This window comes from Amblyomma maculatum, chromosome 10 (assembly GCF_055883805.1).
Source record: "Amblyomma maculatum isolate TAMU_Amacu chromosome 10, ASM5588380v1, whole genome shotgun sequence".
Taxonomy (NCBI): Eukaryota; Metazoa; Arthropoda; class Arachnida; order Ixodida; family Ixodidae; genus Amblyomma; species Amblyomma maculatum.
Genome location: NC_139353.1, coordinates 99,678,144 through 99,697,388, shown reverse-complemented (window position 1 = coordinate 99,697,388; position 19,245 = coordinate 99,678,144). Strand labels below are relative to the sequence as shown.

The following is a 19,245-nucleotide window of genomic DNA, read 5'->3' as shown; positions in this document are numbered from 1 at the left end:
TACTGGTTAATTACTGGCTAGTTATGCAGCATAATCTCAATGAAATAACAAAGTTAATAATTCACAATGATACAAGGACCCGCAAAATTTCGAGACACTTTTCACAGCATCACATACAACCTGCTGTGATATCTGGAAAATTTCCTCAAGTTTTGCATCGTAAACTGCCAACTCATGCTGAAAGTCTGGCCCACGCTTCTCTGACGTTGGCTGAGAATGAGCAACTAGTGTTTAGGAATTCTCCAGGTTTACTGTTTTTAGGGTGGTGTGAGACACTGGTGGATCTGGATGCTTGGATACAAAACTAACTGCAGAGCGACGTCAGACTGAATAGCCGAGCACGTCACTCTGGTCATCTGAGATAGCGGTTTAAAGTACTTGACAGAGCAGAAAAAATAAATAAGATGACACATTCAAGAACTAAAAAAATGCTTCACAAACAAAATGCATTCCTTCAGCTATCTCACATTGTGTCATGAACAACAAAGAGTCGTTGGCTATGTAGATGTCACAGCTTGCAAGGGAGTGAGTGGTATGAACCAATACGCAAGCTTGCATTCACTACCAGTGTTAGGTAGCTGAGTGGTACATAGAGTCGCAACGGCATGAATTCAACGGCATGCTTCAAAACTATTGCTTGATTTCATTGTACCACAAGAATGTTGATGCAAAACAAAATTTACAAAATGGAAGCACTTTAGTGGGTGACCCCATTTCTTTTTCATCATCTTCATCATTAGCAGCAACAGCAGGCTGACTACACCCACTGCACAACAAAGGGCTTTCCTATTTTAATTTTTCCTTGCAGTGAGTTGTACACTACGGTAGTACATGTGAGCCCCAAAGTAGAAGTCATCTACGCCAGCTCAATTATATAGTTGAGTAACAGTTTGTACGAATTAAAACAAAGAAAGCAGTGAAAATGCTGTTTTCGCACGCCTCACCTGATGTTGCACTGTCTCTGATGTCACAGCTGTAAGTTGCTTATTGAATGTGCAACAGCATTTGAGCAAAAAATTTAAACGATAAATTATTTACTATTTGTTAGTACAATCCATGTGGCCATCTATTTTTTCTAATGTGTTATGTATAATTTCAAAGAAAGAAGGCTACTGAAATTTGGTGCTTCTATATTTTTAAATGCCACATCAAACATTACATGTCTGAAAAGAAAAACTGTAAACACAGCAACTAAGAACTTAAACCTGATGTTATCTTTTGAAACGACGAAATTATATAAAAGCATTTAGTATGCACCAATACCTCATTAACACCATGTGTTTTAGTACTGCAGCCTCGTTTACTATGCAATAAAAGCCTCAATTACCACTACTACTGCTGCCACTAATGAAGTTAAGTTGCCCAAAGGCGGCTGTTGCTCTTTCCACAATTTGATGTGCAGGACAGTTTGCAACAAACAAATGCATGCTGCCACGAGCCTCACCTCCGCTGGTCTTCCCTCTTGCCGGCCCGGTACTCCCGCAGCATGGCAAAGAAGCTGGCATCCCCAGCCGAAGCCGCAAGCAAATCCAGAGACGATGCTGATCCGTAGTCCCTCCGCGTGGGACCCCCACGCAGCACCCCCGGCTCACCGGCCGCGCCACCACCGCCATTGTTGTGGTCCAAGTCGAGGCTGCTATTACTCCGATACAGACTCATGCGGGACGTTCGTTGAGAACGCTCACTGTGCGTTCGATGAGGCCTTGCGGGTCCGCTCACCCCTGACACTGTCGCCTGCTGCTGCTGCTGATGATGATTATGAGCTGGCAGCTGATGTTGCGAGGATGGCGACTGTGGTTGTGCTGCGTGGCCATTGAGTTGGTTGGCGCTGCCGCTCCGGTGAAGGGCGTCGCCGGGCGGCAGGCAGGCGGTGTAGTACTGGGCCGAGCAGGCCCGAAGGACGCTCGAGCTCATCGGGTCCCGGTCATGGGTGGCGCCGGCATCACCGCCACTGCTACCGTTGACTCTGCGCACGCCCTGGCTGCAGCTGCCATTGCCAGCACTGCGAGCGACCTGCGCCGCGGCCCGGCCTCGGTGGCTCGGCCATGCCCAGGGGTCCACCTGTGGATGAGGTGGTACAGACAAATAACCTCACTGAAACCAAAGTTAACCGAAGAACCAAATGTGGCTCCTCCTTTATTTATCAAATTTGCCAAACCTTAATGTTACTACTGATGACAGCTCAGTTTTTATTTGTTACTGACTCACAGCTGCCCTTCTTAAATCGGCAATGGCTGGGCTTGTTCGGCAAGATTCACAACCCTGCATCAAAAATGTGAAGGCCGTATATTAAAGGCAAACAGCAATGTGTTCATCATCACCAAGTACTGTATTCCAAAGCACTGTAAAGAGTGAAGCATGAAACTACATGCACAAAGGACAAAGGCCATGGGGCAAGATGCAGCCTGCTAGAACTTCTGTATCAGGTCTATTTCAGGCACCGTGCTTCAGAAAGCTGCCTTCTTAACACTGCAGTCTTCACGCATTGTCAGAACGAGTGCAGAAAACAATAAAAACTGAAAGTAAAGTTACTCCATTTAAATGCCTAATGCACAAGCGAAAAAAGAAGCTAGAAAAAGCTTTTATGTGCCCACATCACTTGCCCGGTAATGGAATTGGCATATAGGCAAGCATCATGTTTTGTAAACAAAGGTGGCGCAGCGGTCGGCAGCGGCAAGGGGTGTAGGCAAAAACGCAGCGTGCCTACACTGCGCCAAGCGACGCCGCCTTCTAAACCAGTTCGCGCGTGCACATATTCTGAAGCGTAAGCTTTGCTTGTGCATAGAAAGAGTTTGGTCTATGCCTGGAGAGTAGTTCAGCACTTTACTAGCCGATTACTGCTGGGATTATTTGGCAAAGAGCACTGCATTGGCTTCCTTCTCCGCGGCCTCAACAGCACGCGGCTACGGTGGGCGACTGTAGCAAGGTTGGACTGTAGTAACCAATTAAATTTAATGAAAACGAGAAATCATAGTGTATAAAAAAACTATTATATAGTGAACACAGTCCAACTTCCGGGCCTATTGTTAGCACATGCAAAGACAATTATATGATTGATTGGAAGAGAGTTTTTCATATGACGATTATTTTTATGTGTACATTTTCTGATGCTCCAAGCACCTTCACTCTAAAGAACAATATAACTGGCAACTATATTGAACTAGAAATCATATTTTTAGTTCACTGTACCAGCAACTCAAGTCATAGAACTTCAGTGAATAAGAAGAACTCAATCTTCTAGTTCTTTGTAACATTCGCCTAGAGGGCGCACTGACAACTTGTTTTATCCTACTCGATAAAAAGACGTTCGATGTCTGTTTAATCTCACAGACGTAGTGAGGGCCATTCACAGGTTAATTTATATATATATATGAAGGCTCGTAAAAATGCTGTTTTTCTTTTCTTTTTTTTGATATGAGCGCAAATGCAATATGTTCTCCACGATGTCCACGATCACTTGAAGCGCAATTCGCGCGATCTGCTGAGCATTTTTAATATATTGTGAAAAATTTTATTCAAATGCTCGTCGTCTTATTCTGCTTATTTTTCATCCCTCATAGCCAATTCCACTTTGGGACATTAAGCTTAATGTATCATACATGCTCAATCAGAACTGGTTGTACGTGGTTAATTCGTTCATTATGATCTTAATGACCTTCAAAATAAAATTTAGTACACTGAGAAATAGCGCTGCTTCCCTTTGTCCGGATCCTAACGATGTTCACTCGATTTCTGGGACCGTTGAGGAAGAGTGCGTCACTCGTTGAAATTTGGGAAAGTGAAAACAGAAAAGCTACTTCACAACTCTTGGCCTGTTTCGGCAATATTGGGCTGTAGTGACCGCTCAAGGTCACTGCGGTTGTCTTCGCAGCAGCTTTTGTGTTCTTTTCTGTGCGAAAATATGACCAGGTAGAACCGCAGATGAATGGAACTCACACCACGGTTTCCTAGCTGCGTTCGGTTAAGATCATGCGCGCACGAAATATCACGTCTAAACTTTTTATAGCCTGATAGTATATACACTAAAACGTGAATGAGCTGCAGGCGTTTGTTATTGCGCTATTCGTCGTGTGGCCGAAAAGTGATCACGTCAATTAAGAGTTGCAAACGAACTGATCAAGTTCCAGTGCAGAAAAGCAACGCACGTTAGCTGCTAAGGCAATCCGTCGCCAAAGTGTCTACAATTGTCGCGCTCAATGCCTCTGTCATTCGCTCTCATCTTTATCCAACCACAAGAAATAGTTGAAAACAGGTACCATTTTCTTTTTTGGGCCTTATGGTGCAACCAACCACACCACACATTGCAGGAATATTGGAAATTATGCACGAAAATGCAGCAAGCGCCACGCATTCAATGCAGACGGCCCATGCTTTTGCCTACACCACGAAAGTCACTGCTGTCGCCAGCGCCGCCGCATCTCCACTGATGTTACGGGCTGACACTTGTCTATACCAGTCAGTACCAAACCTCAAGCATCTGCGAAAGCTTGCTTGCCCAGACTACCTTGGTAGGGCAGACAGCAGCCCGTGCCACAAATGCACTTTCTGACAGGACCATCTTTTTATCAGCCCACTGCTATTCTACACAGAGCAAATGGAAACATATCCTGATATGATCCCGTGGGCAAAATTACAAATGAAAATCTTCCAAGTTCTACGCTCTCTCTTTGCTTGTTCCTTTTCTCCTCGGACGCTTTTTATTTGCCACTCCATCCCATCAATGACTGCCTTTTCTGCAGTTTTTAATGTAATACCAGTATCCACACCTCAAAGAGCAGCCCTCTTCTTAAGCTCAGAACTCAAAACGGTTCAGTTGTGCATATCTTTCAAGTTTATTTCTAATTACAAAAAGGTAACACGCACGACAGAGGCATCTGTTTCTACACTTATTAGTGTAAGTGGACAAGGTGTGAACTGCTCAGAGGCAACAGTCATCTATCCCTCAAGGAAATCAAACCTGAAAAGCTAAAGTCATTGAAAGCAGAGTTGCAAAAGCCTGTCTAGAGATGTACATGTGATAGAGGTGGGTTCAGTTGTACATATCTTTCAAGTTTATTTCTAATGAGAAAAGGTAACACACACGACAGAGGCATCTGTTTCTACACTTATTAGTGTAAGCGGACAAGGTATGAACTGCTCAGAGGCAGCAGCCATCTATTCCTCAAGGAAATTAAATCTGAAAAGCTAGTCATTGAAAGCAGAGCTGCAAACGCCTGTCTAGAGATGTACATGTGATAGAGCTGAGCACAGCTAAAAGTTCCGAGCAAGAGCCTAGCACAGACCTTATACTACTGACCGAAGGCCTGGCCCGGCCCGACGATGGAAGAGTCTGAGGCCGGTCAGGTGCACACCTGTGCTCAGAGTTAAGGCCTGTGGCCAGCCCGGTGCTGACCTGTTATAATTACAATTGAAGTGACAATAGAGAAATAAGAAAGCTTTGCGAACACTGCAGAAATCTGCACTGGAGAAATGCAAAAGCATGTGCGTTGGCTGCTCTTCAGTAGCTCCCAGTGTTTCGTGACTCAGCATTTTTGAGAGCCATGAGTAGACACTAGTCATGGTCACGATTGGCTGACTTACACAAGTCATGGAATGCATAGTCGTGCGCATTAGATTTCTGATCTGACCGACTCATGACACGACATTTATATACCATCTGTCATTACGTACACATTGATGGCTAGCAGTCTCATCTTAATGTGACATCATATCACGCGTTACATTTTGCTTCGGTGTTCTGCTTCCAATTTTTTCTTCCTTATTTTGTGGACATGGTTTTGCAATTCTAGATAACTTTATTTAAAACTATCAGCTGTTGAGTTGACTCTTTTAAGACAATAAATTTGTGGAATTATAGACCTACAGTGGCGCGCACATAAAAATATATTTCCAAGTTATTACGCAAGAACAATTTATGCATTGATCATGACTTGAGGCATGTGCAGCGTCCCTGCATTATGAATCTGGCAGCACTGAAGTTTCTTTCACTATTTTAACTAGTGGCTGGAATGACAGATTGTTTCTTAGCAAGAAGAGCAAGGTTTGGATAAATTACTTTTGTTTCTCCAAAACTGTGCTGGCTCAAACTCTGAGGAAAAGGTTAATTCTGTGGCCAAGTACTTGAACTCATTGCACTCCCTGTGTGCCTTTCATGCGTGCTTTCACTGCCCTGGGAAGGCGCCGCTGCTGCATTGTCTGGGAGTGAAGCTAGACACAACTCAAGCATCGTGGATTCTTTGACTAGGCTATATCCAGGCCAGGAGCAAGCCACAACAGATAAGCGTAGGAGGCAACAGTGTGGTGCAAATCGCGAAACAAATGCATAAGCATCTGAGGTCAATGCGAGCGAAGCGGGAGATGCAAAAGTCGAAACTCAATCATCCATAAGCAGTTCCTTCTGTTCAGTCAATAACGACCAGCAAGGATTCGTTCCCGGCTAGCCCGAGCTGGTGCACAGCTCCAATATGGCATGTCACTAAGTATTTGTGAGTGCCTTTAGTGTTACCCACTGTTAGAGCACCGTTTCTCTGAACACGCTTTGCTCCGAGATGCACCATTCTGAACCAAATCTTGTTGTAGAAATCGAGAAATACATGCCAAACCTCTGCTATAAAGCAACCATGCACAAAGAATCTATCTATTTCGTTATTTTCCAAAAATTGCTGCAGTCAAAGCACAAGTCCATCTTCGCACTACCTTTCAAGCTCTCCAACTGCTTTCTCAGGATAATGGCCAAAAAGCCGTTCTGAAAAATAAAAAAATAAAAGAAACAAAATGCTGTGTTTGCTCAAATCAAGAAGTTCTGGCTGTTCATTACTCGGGATAACATTTACACTGAGGTCACCTAATATCTTCACTTATTCCAATGAATAATGTAGAGGGTGCATCGTTCATCATATGTCAGCATCCGTTATGTGAGGAAATATGGGAAAATATTTGTACTAAAAGACACTGGCAGAAAAAACTCATCCCAATGCCATATTCCCTTCCACTAAATGCCGCCCAAATGCAGTCAATGGCCGAAGTGAAAAATGTCGCAAGTGACAGACAGCTGCACATACATAAGGGCAGGCCTGAGACCCTACTGGATCGGATTCACAGGAGCTGTTCTCCGTACAAGGTTTTCTCTATGCAAAGGGCAGTTGACTTCATGGTGCCTTCTGCACTTAAATATTGCAACCGTTCGCGGCTGGAAATGGCCAACTATACTACAATTAGGACAGAAAGATGGCACTCGAGAAAAATCACCTAGCCCTAACCAACAAGAGTCATCCACAAGCAACAAGGGTGTAGAAAATGAAGGAACTGGACTGCAATGGGGCAGGAGAAAATGCAGCGCTCTAAATCAGCACAAGGGTTCAGTGCAATTTGCACATGCGGGAGAGAGTGGCTGATACGGTATAGAAAGGATCGGGCAGGAGTAAAGAGTGAATTTAGGTGTATACATCCACGGATGCGTAGTTGCGTGGTAGTAAGGCATTTATCCAGAATAAGAAACGCATGAATAGTTTCTCCAATGATGTCATAGTGAAGAACGATTTCATTTCTGAAGCAAAGAGTAGAATTCCAACTGGGCGGATAAGGCCAGATAATCCTCGGTGTCCGGTGCTGAAGTCCACTGGCGAGATGATGCACTACCTAATTGCCTGGGATTTCAGTGCGGCCAGGAATCCACCTCAGTGTGACAGTGTGGAGACTTAATTTGGTAAGAGCTTATTGTGGAGCTCCCTACAGTTCTGCAGAAACATGATACGAATGAACTGCACATACATGTATTGAATCAGTGTATACGGTATATCCTGAAGGATTTGGCTGGTCCCAGACAAGCTGACAGAATAGCTGGCCTTGGTTATCCTGACTCAGGACATTCTGAACACTTAATACTGCACCTAATTAAAGCTTTCTCCTTCTTTTTTTTGCCCTACACTTCTTCTAACTTTAATTTTGCCTCTTTACGTTTCCTTAACACAACGCTCTTCATTATATTTGCACAACTGCAATGACCATTGTACAATGGCAGTGGCCTCTGTGCACGGCTCTTCCTCACAGCAACACTTAAGATGCAAAATAGGCGCAAGATAGGTTAAAGGGGTATCAGGAAAAATTCGCAAGTTGGCCTACTGAGATAGATAACGGCATTATAAGGACAAAAAGACAACCCTCGTCCAGAAACAGAGCCCTTGTAATTACAAATGACTAAAAAACGAAATGCAGGTGTTGGTGCTGGCTTCTGATTCTACAAGCAAACTCGCCTGCATCAACGGCGAATTGTGGGAGTAAACCTCGGTGGATAAGCTAGGCTGTCCTAGACTTCAAAATGGCAGTAAACAATCTTCGTTGGTGTATGCAACGTAAATAGAATCTAGCGGAACAAAAACGTTTGAACGCAATTTTCTCCGCAATAAATGCACCTTTCACAGCCAGTCAAATGTTGACATATGTGCCTAAAAATCATTTCCCGAAAACATAACTCAATGAAGCTGTCTTCAGGGCCCTTTTAAGAATAATGCATCAGCAGCACGCATACAATAACAATGCCTTCAGCTAAGCAAAGAACAATCAAACCTCACACAGAAAGAAGACATCAGGTGCCGTACGAAAAGAAGAAAAACACAATTGGTTAATAAAAGATGCAAGAATAGGTTCCAGAAAGATGAGGTATTGACAAGCTTTCTATACGGAGGGTCCCTACCAACAGAACATGTCCAAGAAAAAATGCCTATTCAAAATGCTTCCAAACAGTCATTCATTCCACACAAAGTTTACTGAGATAGGAAATGACCATCTATAATATGACCTGCCGACTATCTTGTGGATAAATGAATTGGCTGTTCCAGGTAGAACCGCTTCCCCATTTCGATTTCGATGTACCCACAGAAGAGTCAGTTTACTGTTGCTTTTAGAATGCCAGATGATTTAAAGAGACACTGAAAACAACTCGACCCAAATTTAGTTTGATGTACTAATTAACGCACAGCTCTTTGTGCCTACAGCTGGTGGTTTGCTATTGCCAAAAGATGCATTTGCAGCCCAGGAAATTGGACTTAAAACTGGAAAGAGTATTTTTTTACTCTGCTCCATCCTAACTGGCCACATAGAGCTGAGAAAGACTTCGCTGATTGCAGTTGTACAAGTGAAGTGGTTGATATAACTAGCACTAGAGATCCACGTTAAAAAAATCACTGCAGCTTTCTCGCAAAATTGGCCAGTGGTAACGATATCTGCATTTTATTTTTTATGGCTTGCAAAGACAGTTTTTGGTGAGAGCAGTTCCTCCTCTGTCATTTGTTCATGATAAGCCTACAGTACAGGGGAACTTTCATTTAGGTGTGGCTTCCTTTAAAAAATGTGAAACGCAGGGCTAAATGTGAAACAATGTGGCTGCCAATGTCGAGTCCACATGGGCAAGGCTATTACACTAGAATTTTTTAAATGGTGGCCATCATGTCCAGCTGGCCTGTGCAAAATGAAGTGGAGAGGTAATCGTCTTTCCAGTGAAGCAGTGGTCATCAGAAGAAAAATTGCAGCTGAATTACCTTAGCTGGCCAAATGCAAAGCACGTGCTTTTTCATTTCACTTTTTGCTTGAAGCTAGAATTTCAAGGTCAGGCTTAAGGCAAACATTCATGAAATGGGTAATTTTAGGACTGCTCCATGCACCTCGAGAGGGCAATGTGACATCGGTGCGTTTGGATGGAAGTCGATACAACAATGACATGCAAAGAAAGCACAGCGCAAGGGTGCCAGTTAAAGAAGTAGAATGATTGGCTGCGGCGATAGCACAGTGCTATCTGCACAGTGACCAATGAAGTGGGCATGTTCGGCAAGACTGAAACACAGTCTTGACGCAGTTGTGGCTTTTTATTCCATTTAATTCAAAGCTGATGCCCTTTTCTCCGGTGCCGACTATCCTCACCTCGACTGCGCAACCACACACGCATAGCTCGGCTTAGGGGCTCATTTCAGCATCTAACGCTACCGTATTAACAGTCTTGTTCTCACTACAACCACTAAGTACACATCAAATGGCAAAACGTAGATGCCTGCATTGAACAACCGACTCACATTCGTTAAGCATTATTCACACTGACCATAGGAATACTGCAATGGTTGGAAGGAGGATATGTGCATGCAGCTCAGGTCAGTCATAAAGCAGGTGTGACTTATGCTAGACATTGCGCAGCAAGCTATGCGTGCACAGCTACACGTTAATAAGCATTCAAAACCAACACAACAAACTAGATGTCATATATAATCATTTTTGGGACATTTATGCCTTTAGGCCCAGTGGAAATGCTTGTGTATAATCATGCATCACCACAGAGCTCACTGAAAACATCATGCATATGACCTCGAACAGGAGAAATAATGTAAAAGTTTAAGTTAAGTATCACCTTTCAAATGGAATCCAATATATTTGCTTATGATGCTACACACAGGAAAACAAGCCTTGGCTAGGTACCTGTTCAGCATTAGTGACCGCAGTACAAGCGGCTGTTTCGGAGGGCTAGAAGTGCACTGCTGACTACCACCGGTTACCCCGTTTTTATCTCCTGTGCAACCTTTCAGTAACTGGCGCATTAGACGCAGAAGAAGCCTGTTCACTATGTTCAACAAAAAGAGTGTGAAAAGGATGGAAAACATGAAGAAGCAAATAGAGTGGATACATGCTGTAAATTATAACACTTAACAGAGCCCACTTTACTAGAGGTGCATTACTGTGGTTGATTAGCACTCATCGTAAGAAATTCAAAGAGCAACGTATGGATGAAAGACATCAGAAAAGTAGACCATTGCCTCCTGTCTTTGATATCTTCAGTTCTCTTTTTATTCTTCAACACTGATGTCGACTAACTCGCTTTATCGTTCTTCAACTTAACACAGGGTAATCAAGGAACTGCAGATAATGTTCCAAACATTCGCTCCGGCCTCAAGAAACAATGCATAATACTGCCTCAGTATTTCAGGAGTCACCAATGCATGCTAGCGGGTAGCCCTAATCTTTTCCCTTTTGTGATCCAATTAGTTTCTGGTGGTCAATACAAAATAGCCAAAAGCCATGTTTTCTCTTAACCCCTTCTCAGTGGCTGCACAATTTCATCCTTCAGCTTTTCTGGCAGTTTCAGAGCTATATTGGCTTCACATTTCCACGATGATGCACAATAACAATTTTACTTCGTTGTGAATTTTTTTTTTTTTCACAAAATTGTTTACTTTAGCAGACCACATACAGGCTCTCCCATAACGGTTTAAAGAAACACATATTGCAGTTTCACAAATAGCACTGTTTGTGTGCATTTACGTAATAGTAAAAACTTCTCACTTCTGAATTTTTTTTTTTTCACAAAATTGTTTACTTTAGCAAACCACATACAGGCTCTCCCATAACGGTTTAAAGAAACACATATTGCAGTTTCACAAATAGCACTGTTTGTGTGCATCAAGCATGAACAAAGGTTAAGGCATGTTGATGATGACCAATGGAATGCGATCCTTAGCCAAGTCATCTTTGTTTGCACTAAAAAAATTTACATTATATATTTAATTACGTAATAGTAAAAACTTCTCACTTCTGAATTTTTTTTTTTTCACAAAATTGTTTACTTTAGCAGACCACATACAGGCTCTCCCATAACGGTTTAAAGAAACACATATTGCAGTTTCACAAATAGCACTGTTTGTGTGCATCAAGCATGAACAAAGGTTAAGGCATGTTGATGATGACCAATGGAATGCGATCCTTAGCCAAGTCATCTTTGTTTGCACTAAAAAAATTTACATTATATATTTAATTACGTAATAGTAAAAACTTCTCAAAAGCATCAAGAGATGATTTGCAAAACTGGCGAAAACGAAAAAGCGCAATTTTGATGCACCTCCATCAGGAACAAGTAAAATAAATTGTACCACAAACATATTAAGTCGGTAAGTACAGAGGGTAATGAAATCATGTCTAAAATAAGATTCATCGCCGCAAAATGCAAGAACTGTCTATTAATAAACACTAAGAGTTTCTGCAGATTGACAGTTAAAGAAAGTGAGGGTTCATCTACCTAACGATGTACTATGATTGATACTCGTTACATTGTTTGGCCTCTGATGACCAAACGATGTCTATTTTTCTGTTCCATTGATGTGATTCTTTCCATGTCAAATTTGATGGCAGCGCATTTCAAAGTATGCGTGGAACTGTAGGAGTTGCAGGGGGACCTCTAAAATTTAGATTTATATCAACCAGTTACCTTACATGTTTTATTTTTGTGCAGATTTCATGACGTGCCTAACTCTTCCACATTCTTCTTTTACTTTTTTTAGCATAATATTCAGTCCCACGATGCAACATTGTGACAAACTGCATTATAAAGCACAGAAGACTGTGAAAGAGGTGACAAAAAAGCCTAGCTCAAGGCAACAGTAATTGCACAAAAAGAGTGCCGTGGCAACTAAGTAGATGAGCATGGCAAAATGAATGCAATAAGGTGCTTTTGAATGCACGATCTCCCTTGTGACTTAACGCTGAAACACATTACAGTGGTAAAAAAATCTCTCTAGAATTCCCCCTCCCCTCCTTCCGCACTGAAGGCAATTCCATTCAATCTTTGTTCTCAGCAAAAATGAGCTTTTGTTGATGTTTGTTCAACAGCCCAAGACACATTTACTCCCGAGAAATCTTCCTTTAAAAGAAGGACTTTGCACACAGGGCCAGAGAGTGAATGACGGATTGCCCTGACCTCCTAGAACCGCAGTAGAAGAAAACGGACTGACCTAACTGCAGCTCCCTTCTGAAGGAATGGCTAATGGTGACGACACCTGTATTTTTCAGCTGCTTCTGGTTTTCAAAAGTCTAGTTTTCACTGAAAGCAGGTTCTTTATCACAACTGCAAAATAACAGCACAGGCAAGCATACGCCGTCCTCCAATGTCTGCAACACCCAAACATGATGCACCAAGTCTGTGCAATATTTCCATTTCCACTTTCGCTACATTGCAAGACTGACTGACGCGTGCCAGCATGAGGCTAGAAGGCTAGAGGCCCCACCGTTAGCTCTTCACAGCACTCTGATAAGTGCGCTTCACAAGCAGTGTTGTCACTGATAAGCAAAAAAGAAAATCCCGCTGACAGCCCCTACCCCTCACTCCAGCGATACCTGGGGCAGCCACCAACCGTTTCCGCTTATCAGTGAAAAGGGAGACTCCCAAAAAAGAAGCCAGCACGGAGCCCGCCGCATCTTCACTGCACTTCTTATCTCTGCCTACAAACACAAGAAGGCTGAGATACACAGTCATCTTCTAAGGCTACAACAGTGCCCAGAGGAAAGACAGCAGTACTTGGTAGCCGAGTGTTGTGCAAAATACTGGTCCGAGCAAAATTTGTTGCAGTTGCAGCAGAAATCATAACCCATAACTGTGCAGCAGTACTATGTGGCTAGAAGATTCACTGACGAGAAAACTATGTAACAAAAGTTTTCTTTGGTGGTGATTCAACACGTATGCCTTGAAAGGCAGCGCTCTTCCATGCATGCTTCCTTTGTCACATCTGCCCTTTGTGGTCCACTTCACATTGTCAAAACAGCGTAGTGCTGCAAGCACGAAGCAAGGAAGCGCAAAAAGAAAGTTCAAATTTTCTGTTCGATAACGCCTACAACACATCTGTCGCTTGACATCTTGCTGACCTCCTGCATCAACTTATACCAATGCAGGATTCTTAAACACGTGAATAAAACTAAACTTTTTAACCTACACCAGCCACACTAGTGTAACAAAACACCACTGGACACATTGGAGGTTTGCTGCACTGGTGTAGCTGTTGTAGGTTAAAAAATGACCCTAAAGTGTACACTGCTACCTCAAACAGTGCACTGTGAGGAAGTGGTAAAGTATAGTATGGGCATCACTTTAGGGCGATTCTTTTAATCTACACCAGCTAAACCAATGCAGCAAAAATCCATTGTATGTATAGATTTCCTACACTGGCGTAGCTGGTGTAGGTTAAACAAATGGCCCTTTTACTATGCTGTGCTATTGCCACTTTAACCCCTGAATGACTTGTCAAGCCTGTCAACTATACTCAATGAAATTGCCATGCTTTCACAAGATGCCTTCTCAATGGGGAAAAACTTTGTTACCACTGCCACAAGTGCATTATGTTGCTGGCACAATTTGCACTTGATGTGCCTGCTATAAATTCGAATGCAGCACTGTCCACCTTGAAACACGCAAGTCCGAACACACAAGCACTACAGGAAGATTGCAAATGCAGACCGTGGTACTGTCCTTCAGAGTGGACTAACTCCAGTATCCCTCTGGACTACCAACTGCTGTGACAATAATTGACAATGACAATAATTAAAGAGAATTACACGGGAACCTAATTATCATTACACAAACACAATGGGTCAACATTAGGTAGCCTGCTTGTCCTGAATTGCTTTTCTAAAACTTCTTGCATTCTCCACATATCTTCCAATTAACACTTAATGTATTTCCAACGTATTTCTTCGTTAATAAAAGGTTTCTAGCTCAAATTTGTTCAGCAGATTGCCGAGCGAATTTCTTACACTTCGTTGCAGTCATTCTTATTAATTTTATTGAGTAATTCTTAGTCATCAATTTTACAGTCACCCTCTTAAAGAGGGGGAAGGGTATTTTCTTTGACGGCCATCTTCCAGTCACTCTCTCCTCTCCCCTAAATGTAGAGATGGGGGTTTCCTACCCTCTATTTCGTCACCTGGTAGCTATGGCAGGTGGCACATCCATCTATTAAATGTGGCAGGGAGCAAGCCGCAACATTGGCATTATAGTTCGAAAGCCCCAGTCTAGATGCTGCCACCCTAAGCAAAATATTGCCCGTCAAGCCACTGTGATTGGTAAACAACTGCATAGGAATGCGTTGCTGTGCAGAACAACTACATAACATGTGCGCAGTAATGCTTTCAAGAAAACAGCATGTACCACAGCATGGGGCCGCAGTAATGCAGGAACTTACACAATAAAGGATTTAATTGGCGACAGCTGTGCATTTCATTAGAACCAACTACATAAAACTAGGCGACAAAAGAGCAAGACTTTGGTAAGACCGCTTCCGCACGTTAGAATTGAAATCAAAATTCTCTGAATATTTTTTTCCCCATAGGTGACTCTATACTAATGCACTAAAAATTAGCGCTGCTTCAGTGTCGTTTGATTTTGGCAAAACTGAACTCGTTTCTAGAGCTCAAGCAGTACTCTAGAGAAAGCAAAAAAAAATAAATAAATAAATAAAAAAGCCGAATATGTGATTCCCAGGAGTGTGTATGAAATAAAAATGTCTTACCTACTTCCACAATCTCAGGAATTTTTGAAATCATTGTCATCTGTGACCCAAGCCCCGCTGTTTGGGTTTATGAAGCAACCCATTATCTTTCCCAATTGTTCGGCAAAAAGACACAAATCGAGAACTCTGGTAATGCATTCCCTTGCGACCTGAATTTGCTAATTGGAGCAGAGAGAGTAAGCTAAGCTTTCATTTCATTTATTCTTAAGGGCCTTAATGCTTTATATGAAATGTATGGAAAGAGACAACAATGGGACACTGTGCATAGCGATGATGATAATGAGATTCACTGTGGTTCCATAGCTACTTTGCAGTAGAAAACTGACCAGCTTTGATGTGTAGTGAAGGTTTGTCTAAATATGTGGGAAAAAAAAAAGCAACTCCTTAGCTCAACCACTTCTCTTACCATCGCAGTGACTCATTTAGAGGCAACCATAACGCCGTGTATCCTTCTCCTAAATCTCCTTCCCCACCCAAGACATAAAAAAAGTTTTGTATTTCCTTAACAGTAATCTGAACAGTTTATTCAGTATAGTGACAATTTGATTCTAATGCACAGTGTCAAACATCAGTTCGAAATTGCATTTATGGAGGCTCAGAGCCTAGCAAAATCATCCAATGCTAGTATATCTACTTTTACAACATCTTTGGATTCCATGCAAAACAACAATACAATGAACACAACATTTACATACATTCTCGGCAGCCAGTGCTTTATGCTGAAAGCGTTTGCAGTCACTGCGAGCAAGCTATGTGGAGAAAGAAGAGGTACGAACGAGCAACTTTAGGCCAGACGTTGTCGACTTCTTGCCCCCCATTTTCCGACAACTCTTCTGGGAAAAAAAGTAGGAAGACGTTTGCTAGATAAAGAACATATTTACAGTCCCCGTGCCTTTGCGCAGGTTTTTCGATCCAGCCTTTCCACAACTCTGGCTAGGTGTACAAAACAAACCATATGCTTAATGTTGACAATTGGCGACAGAATTTTAAAAAATTTCTGCGACACTAATAAAGTTTTGAAACTGACTTTCGAATGTGGCTACGTTAGCTAGGAAGTATAATGTTTGGACATGAGAAGATAGCGGAATTGGCCAGGCAACAAATGCAGTCATGTCATCACACTACAAATCAAGATCAAAAGAAGGGCATGGAGCAGGACACGCAATGTGAAGGCCAGATAACAAATGGTTGTTAAGAGCAATCGAATTGATCATGAGAAGGTTAGCACAGCAGGAGCTGCCAGTCAAATGGACTGATCAGTTAGAAGTTAGCAGGAATACGATCGCCACTAGCGGCACAAGGCAAGGTTAGCTGGACAGATATGGGAGATATTGGTCAGGGGGTGCAGTGAGGACAGTTTTTTCTTTGCTCTGATTTTTTCATATTTTGAGCATTAGACAGTTACCGGTAATAGAAATGCTTAAGTTCTCTTTGTAGTCTGCGTAAGAGGAGATCAATTCAAGCATTTCAACCACAAAACCAGCATTGGTGCTTATTGGAAATCCAGTGGGTACTCATAGCACCAGTGGCTCAACCACACCTTGCGCCTACAGGGCAGGTGCCCAAACAACTAGGCCACCACAGCAATGATTCAGTTACTATTTAGGCCTTGATTTCCAAACAGTAGTAGGGCAGGACTTGAATATGTAAGCTTCAGCAGTATGACCAAGAAATTTTCTTTTCAGCTAGTTAATAGCCCAAACAAAAAAGTTTGGCAGAGAAACTTAAGACTGCTGAAAGTGTCACAATCGGCGTAAAGCATCACTGCCAAAACCTTGGTCTCAAGGCATGCAATTGAAGACATATATATTCCTGTCATGAACTAGCCTCTTGCTTGAATAGTAGATAATGACAAATCATATGATGTGGCCAAGAAAGCTGCGTGCAAACAGTTGAATGAGAATTTTGATATGAATGTCTGGGAAGGCATCCAATTGGAAGTGCAGACAATCTTTGCAAAAAAGTTTAAAGCCCAGCAGATTCACTCCTGAGCCACATTGTGCGGCTTTTACTGCATCCCCAGTGTTCCGGTAAAGTGATTTTTGATTCTGCCGCCTCCAACGAATAGGACTTCCAAGAACGGTAAAGGAGCCCGACTTCACATTTAATAAACTAGCCTCCTGGGCTCAAAACTTTTCACAAACACTGTGCATATGCCATGAGCTTGAATCCCTGTCGCAAGCTAGCTTTCAACTTAAATACCCCACGTATGGTATATGCAATGAGAAATCACTTGACGTCACCCAGAACTTGCGAAATGAACAACTGCACAACAATTCTGATACCTAAGCCTGGAGAACTACCACCACATGGAGAGACCTGCCAGCGGCAAATAAATATAGACAAATATAGACCCAGACACAATGCAACCAGCTTTTCTCGTGCAGAAATAAGCAATGGTTTCGCACTAAAAGCACAGTGTGATGCGGACTACACAAAAAGGCATGGAGAGAAGTGTGGCCCACCTACTAGCCAGAGTCGAAAACAGAGTATAGATGTAAAGCTGAAAACATGCAGAGTTTGAAAAGGCAGACCAAAATCGAGTGCCTGAAGCAGCAGAGGCCAAATGTGTGTTTCATAGCTGCTTTTCCCCAGTGAAGGAAAATTCATAAAATACAGGAGTCATCCAAAAAAACGAAAAACTGCACGTTTATTGCATAGCTGAGAGCAGAGAGTAAAGCGCGGAGCGCCTTCTCCTTCAACAGCTTCTGCAATTAAGCAGAAGCTGTGAACTGCCAGCAGAGTGAGCCAAGGCTAGTGTTGGCACAGTGCAAATGGAGACGATTGCAGGTAACATGTCTACATAAAAACAAAAGGTTACACGTACTGCTCATTCATCTACTTGGCACTAACCAAGACATCTGTCTAGATGCTGAGGTCACAGTGAAATACATATAGATCCTCTAGCTAATGGACTAAATTATGCGCAATGAAACATCATCATCATCAGCCAGACTATACCCACTGCAGGGCAAAGGCCACTCCCATATTCCTCCAATGAAACCAATCCTGTGCTAGCTGCATCCACTTGACCTCTGTGAACTTCTTAACCTCGTCCGCCCACCTAACTATCTGCCGCCCCCCGCTACACTTTCCTTCCCTTGGAATCCAATTTGCTACTCTAAACAACCATCGGTAGTCTTCTCTATGCACTACCTGCCTTGCCTATTTCTTCTTGATTTCCACTGGAATGTCAATAACCAGAGTTATTTCTCTGACCCATTCTGCACGCTTCCTATCTCTAATGTTACACCTACCATTTTTGTGCAATGAGTGCTTACCTCTGGCCAAACCTGCCTCAATGGATATCCAGAACATCTCTAAGCAAACATAAGAAACTTGCCATTCCTCAGAAGAGTGGAGAGTTACGTTTGATGGCTTATGATCATGGTTACAACAGCGCCTGTGTTGTGTTCTTGCTCTGTCCTGTGTTAATGCTGTTTCCACCATGCCATTCCTCCATGCGGACAAAACAGCTGCGCTGACACTTATCTACAGTACAAGAGGAGGCAGCGAACATTGTTGAAGGTTTCAATGCAATTCTCAACATTAGGTAAGCAATACAAGTCACTGAAACTTAAATTAGCAGCTTCATACACGTGCACCCAAGTCTGCATGACTTCAGCCCCCCAGACCGAGGCACACTTCAAATGTTAGCAGAGACAAATGTGGGCAGCATCATTCATTCCCATACCTGCATACCATTCCCATGACTGCACAGCAAAGGTGTGTGGACCTCATTCAGCCTAAAATTCTATAAATGACTTCACTGAACCACTCATCAATGAAAGAATGTATCACAATGAAACAGGGGGTGATGTACAAGCCTCTATCTAATCGATAACCATGAAGCAGCGGAAGTTGGTGTCACTAGCAGAGACACCACAAATAGAGAACAATGCTCCGGTGATAGCTACAAGAACAGGACCGAAAC

General features: G+C 42.7%; 1 protein-coding gene across 1 annotated transcript in view; it reads right to left on the bottom strand.

Annotated features, from left to right (window-relative positions):
• LOC146177107 (signal-induced proliferation-associated 1-like protein 2) overlaps nucleotides 1-19,245 on the bottom strand; it is a 136,282-nt gene that overhangs the window by 101,733 nt on the left and 15,304 nt on the right. The window contains exon 2 of the mRNA XM_084583097.1: nucleotides 1,445-2,061. Coding sequence (XP_084439223.1) covers nucleotides 1,445-2,061 — 617 coding nt within the window. The remainder of the gene's footprint in view (nucleotides 1-1,444; nucleotides 2,062-19,245) is intronic.